This window comes from Podarcis vaucheri, assembly GCF_965113315.1.
Source record: "Podarcis vaucheri genome assembly, chromosome: 3".
NCBI lineage: Eukaryota > Metazoa > Chordata > Lepidosauria > Squamata > Lacertidae > Podarcis > Podarcis vaucheri.
The window spans coordinates 34597853-34613365 of record NC_138761.1 but is presented as its reverse complement, the minus strand read 5'-3'; the positions used below and the strand labels follow the sequence as shown (position 1 = coordinate 34613365).

The 15513-nt window shown below is 44.9% G+C and overlaps 1 protein-coding gene and 1 long non-coding RNA gene across 3 annotated transcripts in view; one reads left to right on the top strand and one right to left on the bottom strand.

The window, feature by feature from the left end:
- Positions 1 to 1081: 1081 nt before the first annotated feature.
- Positions 1082 to 9538, top strand: LOC309527915. The gene is made up of 3 exons (XR_014217431.1): positions 1082 to 1127; positions 4816 to 4933; positions 8634 to 9538. It is a non-coding gene; the product is annotated as an uncharacterized lncRNA (long non-coding RNA).
- A 112-nt stretch (positions 9539 to 9650) lies between these two features.
- CAPN13 (calpain 13) overlaps positions 9651 to 15513 on the bottom strand; it is an 89551-nt gene continuing 83688 nt past the window's right edge. For both annotated transcript variants that reach the window (XM_082214828.1, XM_082214829.1), the window contains 3 exons: positions 14403 to 14458; positions 10630 to 10683; positions 9651 to 9872 (listed from right to left, as the gene is read on the bottom strand). In XM_082214828.1, coding sequence (XP_082070954.1) covers positions 10657 to 10683; positions 14403 to 14458 — 83 coding nt within the window. In that variant the 3' untranslated portion in view covers positions 9651 to 9872; positions 10630 to 10656. The remainder of the gene's footprint in view (positions 9873 to 10629; positions 10684 to 14402; positions 14459 to 15513) is intronic.

Sequence of the window (15513 nt, the reverse complement as noted above, 5' to 3'; positions counted from 1 at the left end):
AAACAAGAAAAAAAATATTCTGAATCAAATGTTGTACAGTGGTACCTCGGGTTAAGTACTTACTTCATTCTGGAGGTTCGTTCTTAACCTGAAACTGTTCTTAACCTGAAGCACCCCTTTAGCTAATGGGGCCTCCTGCTGCTGCCGCGCTGCCGCCTTGCGATTTCTGTTCTCATCCTGAAGCAAAGTTCTTAACCCGAGGTAATATTTCTGGGTTAGTGGAGTCTGTAACCTGAAGTGCATGTAACCTGAAGCATATGTAACCCAAGGTACCACTATACTAAACTATTTAATAAACAACCGGTACATCAGAATCATATTACAACCATGTAAAGTGAACAGCAGTCAACAGTGGCATTAAGAACCATCGTCACTGTCCTTAACAAATGAAGAGAGACTTTAAGGTTTGAGTACTCTTCTAGTCTTCTGTGAACCCCAAGAACTCATGAGTCCCTCCTCCCACCTAGCGGTAAAGGCAGCAAGAGCCGCAGACCTGCTGAGCAGACCCTGTCAGCAGCAACAGCTCTTGCTGGCTTTACAATGAGCCGGAAGGGCAGCCTGTCATTCCCTCCTCCCTCCTACATTCACTCCATAAGACGCACACACATTTCCCCTTACTTTTTAGGAGGGGAAAAGGTGCGTCTTATGGAGCAAAAAATAGTAAGTATTTTTATTGATTTTTATTGATTATTGGGGGGGGCAGCTGTCCCATGCTCACCCAACTACGCCCATGCTTCCTCCTTATTCTAAGGGTTGCCCTTTGTAGAACTCAGCAAGGAGGAATATGAGAGCAAAGCTTGAATCATTTGGTGCTTTCTGTCATTTGCTCTCTCCCAATGGGCACCAACCAGCGCTGGAATTTGCAGATACAGGCTACATATACACTACACTTTGAGGCAAATTTGAAGGGGGTTGAACTTGATGACCCTCCTTGTCCCTTCCAGCTCTACAATTCTATGATTTAAATGCTCGAACCTCAGCTTAAAGTATCCGTGACATTCTTTTCCTCAAAGAATTCTGGGCCCTGGAATTTACCCCCACTGAGCTACATTTCCCAGCAACCCTTGACAGCTTTCAATACCCAGAATTCTTTGAAGCAAAGAAGGTGCTTTGAACATGCTTTAAAGGTATAGTCATGACTTAATGGAAAAGGAAGCATTGAGCAAGATCAGGTCAGGATAGGGAGCCTTAGCTTTTGTCCTTTGCCTAAAATATAACGGGTTCCTGGTAATCATTCCCCAGCTCTAGGCTGCCATCTGCAGGACATACCTACTTTACAAGGGAATTATACAGTTTACTGTGTTGAGTCTGGCTGCGTCTCAAAGGAAATCTCTTTCAGGGCTTTTGAAAAGAACATAAGAGCCTGCTGGATGAGGCCAGCAGCCCATCTGGTCCAGTATCCTGTTCTCACAGTGGCCAACCGGATGCCTGTGGGAAACCAGTAAGCAGGATTTGAGAATAATAATGATGATGATAATAATAATAATAATAATAATAATAATAATAATAATAATAATAATAATAATTTATTACTTATACCCCACCCATCTGCCCAGGCCTCCCCAGCCACTCTGGGCAGCTCCCAACAGAATATTAAAACATGATAAAACATCAAACATTAAAAACTTCCCAAAGCAGGGCTGCCTTCAGATGTTTTCTAAAAGTCAGGTAGTTGTTTATTTCCTTGACATCTGATGGGAGGGCATTCCACAGGGCGGGTGCCACTACCGAGAAGGCCCTCTGCCTGGTTCCCTGTAACCTCACTTCTCTCAGTGAGGGAACCACCAGAAGGCCCTCGGAGCTGGACCTCAGTGTCCGGGCTGTACAATGGGGGGGGGGGAGATGCTCCCTCAGGGATACTGGGCCGAAGCCTCTCTCCTCTCCTGTGGTTTCCAGCAACTGGATTTCAGAAGCATTGTGTCTCTAACTGTGGAGACAGAGCCTAGCCATCATAGCTAGGCCCTGTCCATCCAGTTTGGTAGCCATCGCCGCCTCCTTTGGAAGCAGGTTCCATAATTTTATTAATTTCTATCACGTCACCCCTTTCTTGCCTTTTCCCTACAGCTGGTATCTTGACAACAGGATTTAGGAGAGAGCTTGATCCTGGCCATATTGGCTCCACTATTAGAATGCCCTTTTAAAAAATCCCTTTCTGTAGTTTGACGAAGAATAAGAATAACAAAACAATTTTGAAAATATATATCAGGCTGCTGAAATACTTGGATACTCATTCTGGATATAGGATACCAAAGCTAGGACACTGATGTTCCAGTTTCTGATTGCTCCAGAAGCTGTAGCTTCGGCGGTAGACCGATGAACCGCAATTTATACAGAGAGGGAATCCCCAGGTATGCCCGCCCCCCATCATCTGACTGGACACCTCACTGGTAAACTGATTGCAAGGAGAGTCAAGCTGCTCTCAATATATTTTGCTCCACTTTGCATGGAGGCAGGAGTGCCAGCTTGGCTCCACGACTGTGAGTGCCTGGGGCCATGGATGCCATGCATCATGTATTGCCCTGGCACTGAAATTTGTAGATGCCCTGTGTTGGGATACTGCCAGGGAGATGAAGGCATCAGGCAGGCCTCCAGTTGTCTCCGGACGATCACCGGTCTCCCGTGGAACAGCATCAGTCAATTAGCGACACGAGCCTCAGAGACGTTCCAAGACCCATGCACACCCTTTCAGCAGAGTGTACAAGTCTCCACAATGAAAGATGAGAACATATTTACAGCTTTATTCAACATAGTTCAGAACAAAGGAAAAACATGACTGCTTGCCTCCGTGTCCAGGAAAACAGCCACAATACAAAAGCTATATACAAAAAGGCATGTGACACACAACAGCCTTTTCCCTTTTAAGGTGGAATGGAACTATATCCTAACACCCTGCCCCTTCTTGGGGATTTTTGTGGGTGCTCGGGCACCTAGGGCCTGAGAGAGTTGGCACCTGAAGCTGCTTGTTTACCAATTATTTATTCTGTAGTACTCAAATTTATTTATTTAATATGTTTATTTGGAGTACTTGTACCCCACTTTTTATCCAAGTAGGCTCCCAGAGGGATTAAATCAAGGCTAGGTCTGTCCCCACCGATGAGGCATAGTGAGGCAACCGTCTCCAGAGGTGGGATCCGGCCTCCAAAGATTGCATCACCTACTGCCATGGGGCCAACAGCAGCTGCAGTACACTCCTTGGAGGCCAATCTGCCACCTCCTTGGCAATGTCCCCAAAACGCTAACTCCACAGCAGCATCTGGTTGAATAGATGTCAGGGATTGGACTGAAGAGGAGTGGTCCCCCCCACCACTTCTCCTGCACCTTCCTCAGAACAGGAGGACAGTATAGATTTAGAACAGTGGTTTGCAGAAGGGTCTGCAGAAGGTAGAAACTGGGAAATGCTGGAAGGGGAACAGCAGGAAGAGGAGGAGAGACAGCTGACAGTGTCCATGGAAAGCATTCCTGACCCCCCCCCCCCAAGACCAGACGGGCATTGAGGGTATTAGAACAGAGAGCTCAGAAGCAGAAAGCTCAGATTAACCAAGGCAGGAGTGACGTTGAATAAGGGAGACGTAGGGCGGTACGACTTTACTTGGAGCAATGCCATCATTAGAAAGGCTGCATTCCTTCGTCATTCTCTGCAAATTATTGAATAAATTGTTTGGTAAGAACTTTTATCCTTTCTCTGATTCTGGGCTGCCACCATGGGAGGGATCTGATTCCCTGAACCTGACAACAGGAGGCACTGCTCGTCTCCTCCCATCCCCTGTTCTAGAAGTTGATATTTACCCCCCCCCCTTTCTTCCTGATGTAGATCTTCTTCCCAGGGGTGGATGGGTGGAGACACACCATTTTGTGATTTGCCTCAGGTGCCAGAATGTCTTGGGCCGCCCCTGAGCAAGTGAGTCCTTGCCCGCGGGCTTACAATCTAAGAAAAATATGACACACATGGGAAAGAGGACAGGGAGTGAAATGTCGGGAGGGAATCAAACTCGGCCCTCAATTCTTAAACTGTTGTTCTTACAATGACCAGCCTCCACAGTTCAGAGGTAGGAGGTGCCAGATGGGGCTGGCTTTGGGCAAAGTGGATGTGCTTACATTGCTTTCTTTAGGCATATGCCAGGATGAATTAAAAAGCAGTGTTGTCAAAGTGTGTGCAAACACCTTTCCCGCTTCCCTCTCTTCCCTCTGCATAGCTCAGTCTGTTAGAGAGTGGTGCTGATAATGCCAAGGTTGCAGGTTCGATTCCCGTATGGGACAGCTGTGTATTCCTGCACTGCAGGGGGTTGGACTAGATGACCCTCAAGGTCCTTTCCGACTCTTCTACAATTCTGTGATACCTGATCAGCACCTGCCACATAAAGCTATGGCCTGGGCTTGGTCTCTTATGTGTGCTTGTACTGAGTGTATTTGGATGGATTAGTTCAAACTGCTTTAGTGACATCTTATCTGCTAAGCTGCCAGGAGATTCCCACCAACATTTCACAGCTGGGACATTGGGTTACACTAAGAAAAAGAAGCTCACCATGAACCGTGAGTAAAACAATTGAGTAGAGTTCAAAGTGGGCTTGATGGATGCCTCAAAGAGAATGCTGAGAATATTCACTTCAAAACACAACTAGAAAGCATAGGGTGGGTATACCTTTACTTGGGTTATACGTTACTTCACTCCCCCCCCCCTTCTCTTGTTCCAAACTCTTATTGCCATCCCTTCGACAGAGCTGGCAAACCTATGGCCCTGCTTATGTTGTTTGACCCAACACCACAGCTTTCACATCCTTGATTTAAATACTGTTATGGGAACTTTATCCCTTCCAGGTCTTGAAATCCCAAACAATAGAGAAGCCAGGAAATGCTTCCACAATTTTAATTTGGTGTCGGTTCTGTCCATGGTGGAGCCACTGCAAGGATCTCTGGAAGCGCGACACTCCCGGAGGTAAGCTTCATCGTGATTCACTAGGTTGTAGCTGGGCATCCTTTGCCTGTGTAGAATGTGACCATGTCACTGTAAAAGGGCACATAGCACCAACACAATGAGGCCTACTATGAAAACAGAGCCTTGGAGACACCTGCAAACTGCAAGATTAATGGGAAACCTGGTCCCAGAATTGATGGGTTAATATGGCATTCAGCATAGTTTTAGTTTTCACTGTTTTTAGGCAGGTGCAGCTGACAGGGTGGGGTGAGTCCGGGCAGCTCCACAGTGCCAGTCCACTGTTCCATCCAATCCTGGCATTCCAAAAATAGCAAAGGCTGTTTTTGACAGGAAAATCAGCAAGCAACAACGGTGGTTGGCACAAAATTCACTAGATGTCACTGTCACACCACACAAGCACTGGGTAACTCAGAGACAGAGAGAGACAGAGAGAGAGAGAGAAGAGAGAGAGAAGATTGCCTCACTTCCCCATTTGTCTGTTTTTATTTTATTTTTTAAAAAAATGTGTGTAGAGAGGTAGCAAAGAGAGTAGTGAGGTGCCCCTTTGGCAAGGTCATAAAATACACATGCAAATATAAGATGCATGAACTCTCGCAAAGGTCCACAGAGCTTTGCAAAACGAGTACAATGATAATTGCTGCTGACTGTTTGGAAGTACACAAAACCCTGTTTTGCACTGTGTGGAGCCATGAACACAGGGAGAGGAAAATAAGATTTTGCTGGTGTCCTGGCCTCTGACCTCTGTGTACTTAATGATTCTGTGCATGAAGCCTACAAGCTGTGCAGCCCTGTATGTGTAGTCTTGGATCTTGTAAAAACTGGCATCCCTGACCATGTAAAGAGAGCTTATGCGTGTACTGTTTGTACATGCGCAGCTTCTGCGTATAAAGTGGTAGTGAATGAATGCAGTTGTGGATTGGGATATTAGGTGCAATACTGTTCACCTTCCAGACATTCATTGAACGGGATTTCAAACCACATGTAAAAGGCAAACAGCACATGAAACCTGCAGTGTTATGGCTGCTTCTCTACACCCATTCCAGCAAGACGCTCCCATGAAAATATATCCTCACTCTGTTGCTATAGACAGCCAATGTAGTGCAGTGGTTAGAGTGTTGGACTTAAGAGCAGGGAGACCAGGGTTCAAATCCCTGCTCCACCATGAAACTCACTGGGTGACCTTGGGCCAGTCACTGCCTCTCAGCCTAACCTGCCTCAGAGGGTTCTCTGAGGATAAAATGGAGCAGAAAAGAGCCATGCAGGCCACATTAAGCTCCATGGAGGAAAGGTATATAAATGTAATAAGCAGGTTGTGTTTCCGTACATATATGGATGCACTTCCTCAACCTCGGTTCTCCAGATGTTTTGAGACTACAATTCCCAGCATCCCTGACCACTAGTCCTGCTAGCTAGGGATCATGGGAGTTGTAGGCCAAAAACATCTGGAGGGCCAAGGTTGAGGAAGCCTGCATTAGGGGTTCACCAACCCTGCCTACTCACCAACCACCTTCCCTCACACCTGGCCAATCCCTCTTCCCTTTATCCCACTCACCTAGCCTCTCATAGCTCACCCAAACCTCACCTCCCCTCCCCAGCCCATTCCCCTCTCCCCCCAGTTCACCCCAACCTCCAACCCCCTTTAAAAGAGGGGGGGGACTTCAGATAGTGCTTGCTCACTCACCTGTTGTTCTGTTGCAATACTGCAGTTGGCAGGGCCACCTATTGGCAGCCACACAAACTGCAGTGTGACAACAGCCTTACATTTTTTATGCGTATAGGAAGACGTGCTTATGAAAGCATTAAGCTTCTATCCATTGTTTTTTTAAAACACAGACACAATCATTGGTATGTTCTACACTCCCATCTTAGCAGCTTTCATTATTGACCTGGGTTTTCCTCCCCAAGCTACTGAACACCTTTGACTTTGCTTGGGGATGGTTGATCAACAAAGCTGTCACAATGATGGATTCCCCTTGAATTATTGCTTAATTAGCTAAGCTGGAGGTATAAATCAAGTGCACTGCCAATTGTCTTATTCTGCACACAGGCGGCCATGCTCAGCCTGGCTCTAATGAATTATTAGCTCGTGCCACTGAGAAATTGCAATATGCAATCTCAGGTCTGTAATGGGAAAAGAAATCCAAATTCACATGTAGGGGCCAGAACCTGGAATAGCTTTACCACAGATATTAAGCGATATGAATGTGAGCAGTGCCACTGACCTCAACTGGAATATACGACCCCTAACTATGTTACTTTCTAGCTAGCCCACCAGAGAAATACAGAAATGAGAAAGGGCAAAAGCGCTGTATCAACGACTGCCTCCTACAACATCTTCATTCTATTGAATTGCAGCGTGGCCAGCCCAATTTATTATTAGGTCACAGGGAATGGCTCAAGCAGATAAGAACTTGGTGATATGGTTCTGAGCCTCTGAAACTTTAGGGAGCAGTGGAATTTGTGGAAAGGTTTTTTTCTCTCTGTGTGTGAACTCTTTGGCAGAAAGTGGTGGTGATTTATTATTTTTCTACACCACTTGGGCACAAAGAAACAAAGCGAGTTTCCCTGAAAACTTCCAAAGAATTTGCACACCCTTGGAAAACTAAGGAGGAGCCCCTTCCCACCTGCACATCCTCTGCCTGTAATGTGGTGTTGAATCAGAGGCGATTTTAGGGTGGCGTGACCAGTGCGGTTCCACTGCTGCCATGCTGTAAAGGTAAAGGGACCCCTGACCATTAGGTCCAGTTGCAGATGACTCTGGGGTTGCGGCGCTCATCTCGCTTTATTGGCCTAGGGAGCCGGTGTACAGCTTCTGGGTCATGTGGCCAGCATGACTAAGCTGCTTCTGGCGAACCAGAGCAGCACACGGAAACACCATTTACCTTCCCGCCGGAGCGGTACCTATTTATCTACTTGCACTACGTGCTTTCGAACTGCTAGGTTGGCAGGAGCAGGGACCAAACAACGGGCACTCACCCCAGCATGGGGATTTGAACCTTCTGATCGGCAAGCCCTAGGCTCTGTGATTTGGACCACAGCACCACCCACGTCCCACTGTCATGCTGTAGAGAACACCAAAACTATGCTGTAGAATGGAGTGTGAGAAGTGGGACACGTGTCACACAGAGCCCAAACCCAGCCACTAAATTTGGGTTGGGGATTTCATCTTAGCTTTATACTGTGTTGCTGCTGTTGCAATGTCCAAAGTCTTGTGGGGTGGGAGAGAGGCCTTGCTCAGTGTCTTCTGGGAGCACCTCTTCCTTCTCACAACAAGGAGAAAGGAGCAGCTTGTGGTGCTCAGAAGCTGATTCTGAGCTCTGTTGCCACTTGAGCTTACCTTATAATCAGTTCCGGGTACCATTTAAGGACCCTCAATTTCTGCACTTTGGTGTTGTCACTATTAGAGGCATGTCCACTCTGCTGGGATAAGAACATAAGCAGAGCATGTTGGATCAGGCCAAAGGCCCATCTAGCACCCTGTTCTTACAGTGGCCACTCAGGTGTGTATGCGAAGCCTACAAGCAGCACCTGAGTGCAACAGCACTCGCCCCACCAGCAATTCCCTGGAACTGGATAGGGTTTAAGGCACGAGAGTGCCTTGATCTAACAGGGTTGGAGACAGAGGGATGTACCACATCGTCATGCATGTTTTCAGTCTCCACTTTGTTACCCATAGCAGCCCACCTGTTTCCTTCTGCAGCAAAAGAGGGAGCAGAGGGATGTGCAGCCAAAGCCCCAAAATCACAGACTGAGTTGTTAAATATTGGAACCAGGTGAATCTCCGCGAATGTCTATGCATTGCTGCTTTAATGGAATTTTAATGAAATGCTATAGAATTTTCTGTTTATTTGCTTTCAAAGTAAGCTCGCCATGGATTATTGAGTGCAAATTACACAGGCAGCCTGTGGAACTGCATTCTGCACCGATTAGCTGGGTATGCAATGCAGCAGGTTATGAAGTATTAAAAAATCAACCACCTCTTACTGTATGCATGCATGTGCAGACGCACACAAACACACACACCTTTAAATGAAAGGGTTCCCAGAGCAGCCTACAGATCAAAATAAAAAGGAGAGAGAACCCCTGCCCCCAGGCTTACAATCTTAAAGACATGACACACAAGCAACAAGGGAATGGGGAGGGCAGAGAAGAGGAAAACAAGAAAATTGACTCTTGAAGCTATGCAGTTGGAGAATAACTCCTAATGGGATGAAAACGGCTTCAGGGTGTGGGGCAGGGTGGCAGCGAGGCCAAGGCTTCATGGGCACATCCCAAAGAGCACCTGATTGGCTTTGCCAGAGTACCCACAATGCCCTGAGCTTGAAGCCACCCTGCCCCGTCCCAGTAAAGAGCAGGAAAACTACAGAGATGGAAGTAAAGCCAACAAGAGAAGAATGGCAGACAAAACTGATGGGAGTATGGCGAAACTGACGGGGAACATCAGAAACCAGGAACATCAAGTATTTTCAAAAGATTGGAGTAAATTCCTAATTTATTGAAAAGACCACTGTAAACAGTTAAAATCATTGGCAGAGATGTAACGACACTTGTAATGTGGAATTAATTATGGTAACTATAGATATATAACAGATGGATTATGGTAAAAGATGCAGAAATTTTTATTTTAAATATGGAACCCATGGAGGGAGGGAAGGAGGTCCGAAAGTTTGAAAGAACCTTTTATTTTAATGTTTGAAATGGTTAAAGTTAAAATGTATAAAACCAACAGAAAAACTTTATTTTAAAAAAGAGCAGGAAAGCTACGTTCCTCATCAGCTGGTCAAATCTAGCAGTTTAACCACTGCACTACATTTGGATGTGCTCCATAGTTTCAACAGTGGCTACTCCCTCTGCCGCCCTGTCATCGTAGAGAGGCTGCAGTGATGACACAGCCACTTCACTTGTCATTCTTCATTTGTCATTCTTCACACCTCTTCAGCTTGAAAAAAGAAAAAGAACAATATATAAACACCAGAGTCCCTCCTGATTTTCATTCTCAATGAAAGGATTGGGCCGCATTATGGATAGGGTTCATTAATGATGGGTAGCACAGTCATAGGCATGTTTGTTTGGAAATATATGTATTCCATTTCATTCAGTAGCACTTATTCCTGGGTACGTGTGCACAGGATAGCAACTTGAATCAAGTAGCACTGCTGAGTAGGGATCTCGGAGGAATCTGTTGAGAATGGCCTATCCAGCAGATTTCCTTCCATCCGCCCATTTGACTCCCATCATAGGGTAGAATCTTGCTATGAATGCTCTTCACCTTAATTGTCTACAACAATGGCAACTTGTTTACATGTGCATATTCTACGTGCCTCACCATTGCTCCAAGTGTACTGGGATGGCACCTTGTCCGGGGAGGGGAAATGGTGGCAACAACCCTGGCCTCTGATCTGGGGCTTCCGTCAAAGTGGTAAGAACATATTAAGTGAGCTTCTTGTTGGTGGAGGATGTGGTGAAGGTGGTGATTTATATTTTCAGCAACTTGCAGCATGCATTTTGAACAGCCAACCAAAGAAAGTGAGCAGGGGCCATCAGGAAATGCACTTTCCATGCTAGGACTTCTTATTTAACAGATTGAATTCTGCAAAAAGTGTCCTTCCCCAATACACTGTTTGATATTAAAGCCTTTGAGAAAGAGGTTTTGGAAGAGAAACTTTATATATAACAGCATTTGTTTAAATGCTTACCAGCATTTATAGAGCATTGTCAGTTGCTTAGCAGTACATTGTCATCGTCATCCACTAGGAGAAAGGGAAGGACGAAAGAGAGGGGAAAATCAATGCATTTATAAATTCACAGTAAAATGTAGCAAGAAAAATAGGGCTGCATAAAATGTCAACATATTTTTATTCTAAAGCAGAAATTGATTTTTCAAAAGTGGTGGTGGAAACTGTTCCCCTCAGTCCTGTTATTTGTGAGACCATTTCCCTCTTCAGTCTTACTTTTCTGCCATTATCTGATTTCCCCCCTCATAACTGCTGACTTGATTTCCTGTAATAATTCTAGATGACCACATCTCGCACCAACAGAGCTGTAGTGGTTGGGAGTTACTCGTGCGTAATCCTGCTCCGTTCAAGCATCGGATTGCCTGGTTAAACCCTCCGGACTACGCAGCCCATATTAGCGTGGCTGCCCTTAGTCACTTGTAGAATCTGTCTGTGGGCGTTTCTTAAAGCGTTGCCAACATAAGAGTTGTTTGACACCCAATCGTTTCCGCCTCTCACTGCGCGGGAGTCTCCTGCGCAGGGTGGGCGTGGGCAGCGGGGTGCTTGGGCTCTCCTCGCTAACCTCCAACGAAGAGTCCTGGAGCCCCTGCACCTCCCTGTCCCGTTGCTCTCCTGGATCCCTGGTGTTACACTCATTCTCTTCCCCTTCCTCCCGGCTGAGTCTCCCTCTAGTGCTTGGACCTTCCCCTGCAGAATCAGAGACCCTCTCCTTCTCCCGTGCCTCTGATGGCAGTTCCCTGACAAGAGCTTTAAGCTCTGTTGATTAAAGGCAATATTGTATTTCCCTCTGTTAAGAGACACTAATTGCTGCTCAAGCAGGTGTATCAAAAACAGGCATTAAGAAATTATAGGTAGCAATACCAAATGGAGACCACTCTCTATATTATGCAGCTAGCGAGGGACCTTTTTTTGGACAAGGTTCCTGAAATGTCAATGGTGGCGGCAACAGACAATGAGCTGTCACATGTTGCATTTTAACTTTGTGGTCAAATTCACATGTATTGTCAAATATCACACAGCAAGGATGGGGAACCTGTGGATCTCGAGGGTTTCCTCTTCTCCCCTTCCCCTCTTCCACCATGTACACCTCACAAATCATCTGTAGGATCAGGAGAACCCCCAGAATGGGGGTGGGGGGAGTGTTTTCTTTGGCAAGCAGAAATGCATGTACTGGTGAAACCATCTTCTTAGTGCTACATTACATTTCACCAATGGTGTGGCTGTGACCTTAATCTTGTTTAAGTCCCGTTGAAATGCATCCATTCTCAATGTCTCAGTCTTATGAGTATTGCTATTATATGGCCATGAAACTCAGACTTTGTACACAGTTGCTCTGGATGCTCGTTTTATTGCATTAAAAAAATTCAACGAAAATTAAAAGGTTTTTTTTTTAATAAAAAAAATGACTAGTCCCATGAACTGCAAGAAGATCAAACCAATCCATTCTTAAGGAAATCAGCCCTGGGTGCTCACTGGAAGGACAGAACCTGAAGCTGAGGCTCCAATACTTTGGCCACCTCATGAGAAGAGAAGACTCCCTGGAAAAGACCCTGGTGTTGGGAAAGATGAAGGGCACAAGGAGAAGGGGATGACAGAGGAAGAGATGATTGGACAGTGTTCTCGAAACTACCAGCATGAGTTTGACCAAACTGCGGGAGGCAGTGGAAGACAGGAGTGCCTGGCGTGCTCTGGTCCATGGGGTCACAAAGAGTCGGACACAACTAAACAACAACAACAATTTTGTGATTGAGGGGAACCAAAGTGCTTCTTAACACCCTTGAGGTTAATTGCAGGAAATAAATCTCTGCCAAGGTTAAGAGGGCATTTAGGGGCAACATGAAACTCTGCAGGTATACAGCACGTACCAAAAGTTACATGTGAAGCAGGCAGTTGCACACAGGAACCTGTTTTCCCAAGTAACAGCCCAACTGTAGTTCAGTAAATGGTGCATTTCTTAAGTAATGAAAGTAGATTGAATCAGGTGGCATAGAGACTGCTGAGCCAGCGCCCAACGTTAGTTCAATAGCCTGTGACTTTCCTGAGGCTGTCATTGAAACCTTAATGATGCACATTTTCCCCTCCTTGCCACGCTTGAGATGGTTTTCCTCCACACTCAAAATAGTCACGTCTAGAACTGCAATCACATGCGCTTGTGGACTGGACTGGCTGCTACAGGGGAGACTAGAAGTTGCCTGTACCAGGTCAGTGAGCCTAAATATATATTACAGTAATGGCAATGTGATTAGCAATTGCATTGTGAGTTTTTGAAATGCAAAATAAATAAAAGGCATGGGTGCTGAGGAGGAGAGCTTTAACGTAAAACAAACAAATGAACAAAATGAAGTTAACAGACTTAAATAAGCTTAATAATCAGACTATGCATACACAAAAAATAGTATCTGTGCTGCCCATAAATGTGTTAATACAATTTTATTATATAAAAATGGAGCTGAACCTTATAGTAAAAAAGATGGGAAGAAACAAAAATCCAGAATATAAGAACTCTGTAATGCAATAACTAAAACAGACAAGTCTATAAACAAAACCTATGTCAAAATAATATTTCCACAACATATAAAGAACCATAGAATAATCTGGATCCAAATAAACAGTGTGTGATTTATGATTCTTCAACGCTATTCTTTAGACAGCTAAAATGTCAGTAGAGGGTGTTCTAAATGGATTAATACATCTATTTAAGTCTGTTGGACGTGACCTTTTCAGTTTTATTTTGCTGTTTAATGAGCCAGACCTTCTTTCTGATTGTTAAGGTGAAGTTTAAGCCTCCCCTCCCCAGCTGTGAGAGCAGGGCAGTGCTGAAGTTGGAGCTGTGTGGATATCCTGGCAGAGCCAATCCAGTGCTTCTGTTGGTGCATCCACAGAACCTCAACTCGTTTCCACTCTGACCCATTCTAGCCCCATCCAGGAAAATCACAGTGGCTGGCACTGGAAGGTAAACTCTGCCCCACCACACTGGCCACCGCTAGCCAAAGATTTGGGGGCTTTTGTTTGTTTATTGACAGTGAATTGCATTGACATGTCTTTGTAGAACATCTTGGGTGGCTTGTAAGATGTAACATTCACACTGAAAATGCAATTTTCTCCCTCAATGCTTAATTCACCAGATATGGTGATTTTTTATTTATTTTAAATCTTTCTACTTCTACTTCTACTTCTACTTCTTTTATTATTTTATTATTTGTACCCAGCCACTCTGGGTGGCTTCCAACAGAGATTAAAAATACATTAAATCTCTCTCATTTGTTCCTTAAAGTATAAAACTACAGAGATATCTAGAGGTATTACTGGTGATACTTTGGAGTGAGAATTCCACTCTTGAGCAACCTCATCAAAGCATCATGTTCTGCATTTGAAAAACCTCAATTCTGAAGTATTAAGTACCGAAGAGAGAATAAAAATCTGTTGCTAAGCCCCCTTTTGCCTTCATTTAATGGACTGGCTGATATGAATAGTTCTTTCTAAATTGGCAAATCTTGAAATGTGAATCCATACCTCTAGACACAATGAAATATGCATTCAAAATCTGCTATGAATGCCTATTCCAGTTTAGGTTTTGTGTTTCGTGCTCTCTCTTTCTCTCCCCCCCCCCCCTTTATTTTAATAAACCTGTTTCAATCTCATTTGAGAAGGAAAGGCATTTGGTTTCCAAGGATAAAAACAAGCTACTACGAACAATAACGGAAAAGAGGGAAATGGAATTAAGCACCACTTGCCTGATCTTCAGTGAAATAGATTCCTCTTCCATCTGCAGATAAATTGCGAAATGCCTCTAGAGAGAACAAAACAAAGCTTCAATTTGCAAGAAAATAGAATAGTTTGTAAAACTATAGGAAAAAAAGTGGTGGCTTCTAGCATATATAAAACCATAATAAAACATTTTTAAAACTTCCCTATCTAGGGCTGCCTTCAGATGTCTTCTAAAGGTTGTATAATTACTTATCTCCTTGGCTATGCGGTTGCATAAATCCATACCCTCCAACATTTCTCCGATGAAAACAGGGATGTCCTAAGGAAAAGCAGGACATTCCGGGATCAAATCAGAAACTAGGACGGCTTCTGTAAAACCGGGACTGTCTCTGGAAAATAGGGACACTTGGAAAGTCTGTTATTGTGGGAGCCTTTTTTTCAGCTGCACCAGATGGTCCGTGTGCCTATTTTGCTTAATAGTTAACCCAGCCCTGTCTTTCTCAGACATTCTTTCTCTCTTTCTCATTTAGGTGGGCCTGCTGTGCTGTGGAGGCTCCCATAATGCCTGCCTCCACCATCTGTCTCTTCAGGTATTTGCTTTTTGTGGGGAGAGGGGGAGCGGCTGGCTGTAGGGCCCTGGAGTTGGGCCCTGGACTCCGACCCTAATGGAGCCACAGCTGTGTTCAAGCACCACCGAAATGAACAGAAACCGCCTAAGAGGACAGCTGTTTCTCAGAGACATTGGCCAAGTTCATGCATGATGCTAAATCATAGTTTAGTGGCAAATGAGTCTTGGCAAGCCATGAAAGCATAAGAAGAGCAAATCTAGTCCAGCATTTTGCTCCTGCAGTGGCAGCCAGAAGCCTATGAGAAGCCTACAACCAGGACCCAGAGTGCACCAGCACTCTCACTACCCAGAACTGGGATTCATACCAGCATTGGGCTTGTCTGTGTCCCCTCCCCTTTTCTCAAGTTCATCCACAAGGAGAATGGAAACTTTCACCCGGTGTGTTTTTTAAAAAAGCAGAGTTTGCTGTTATGTCCAAACCAGGATGTGTCATTAGTTTAAATTATGGCTTATTGAAGAAAGCTAGAATCCGAAACCATGGCTTGATTTTGATTTCGTTTCAATAAATC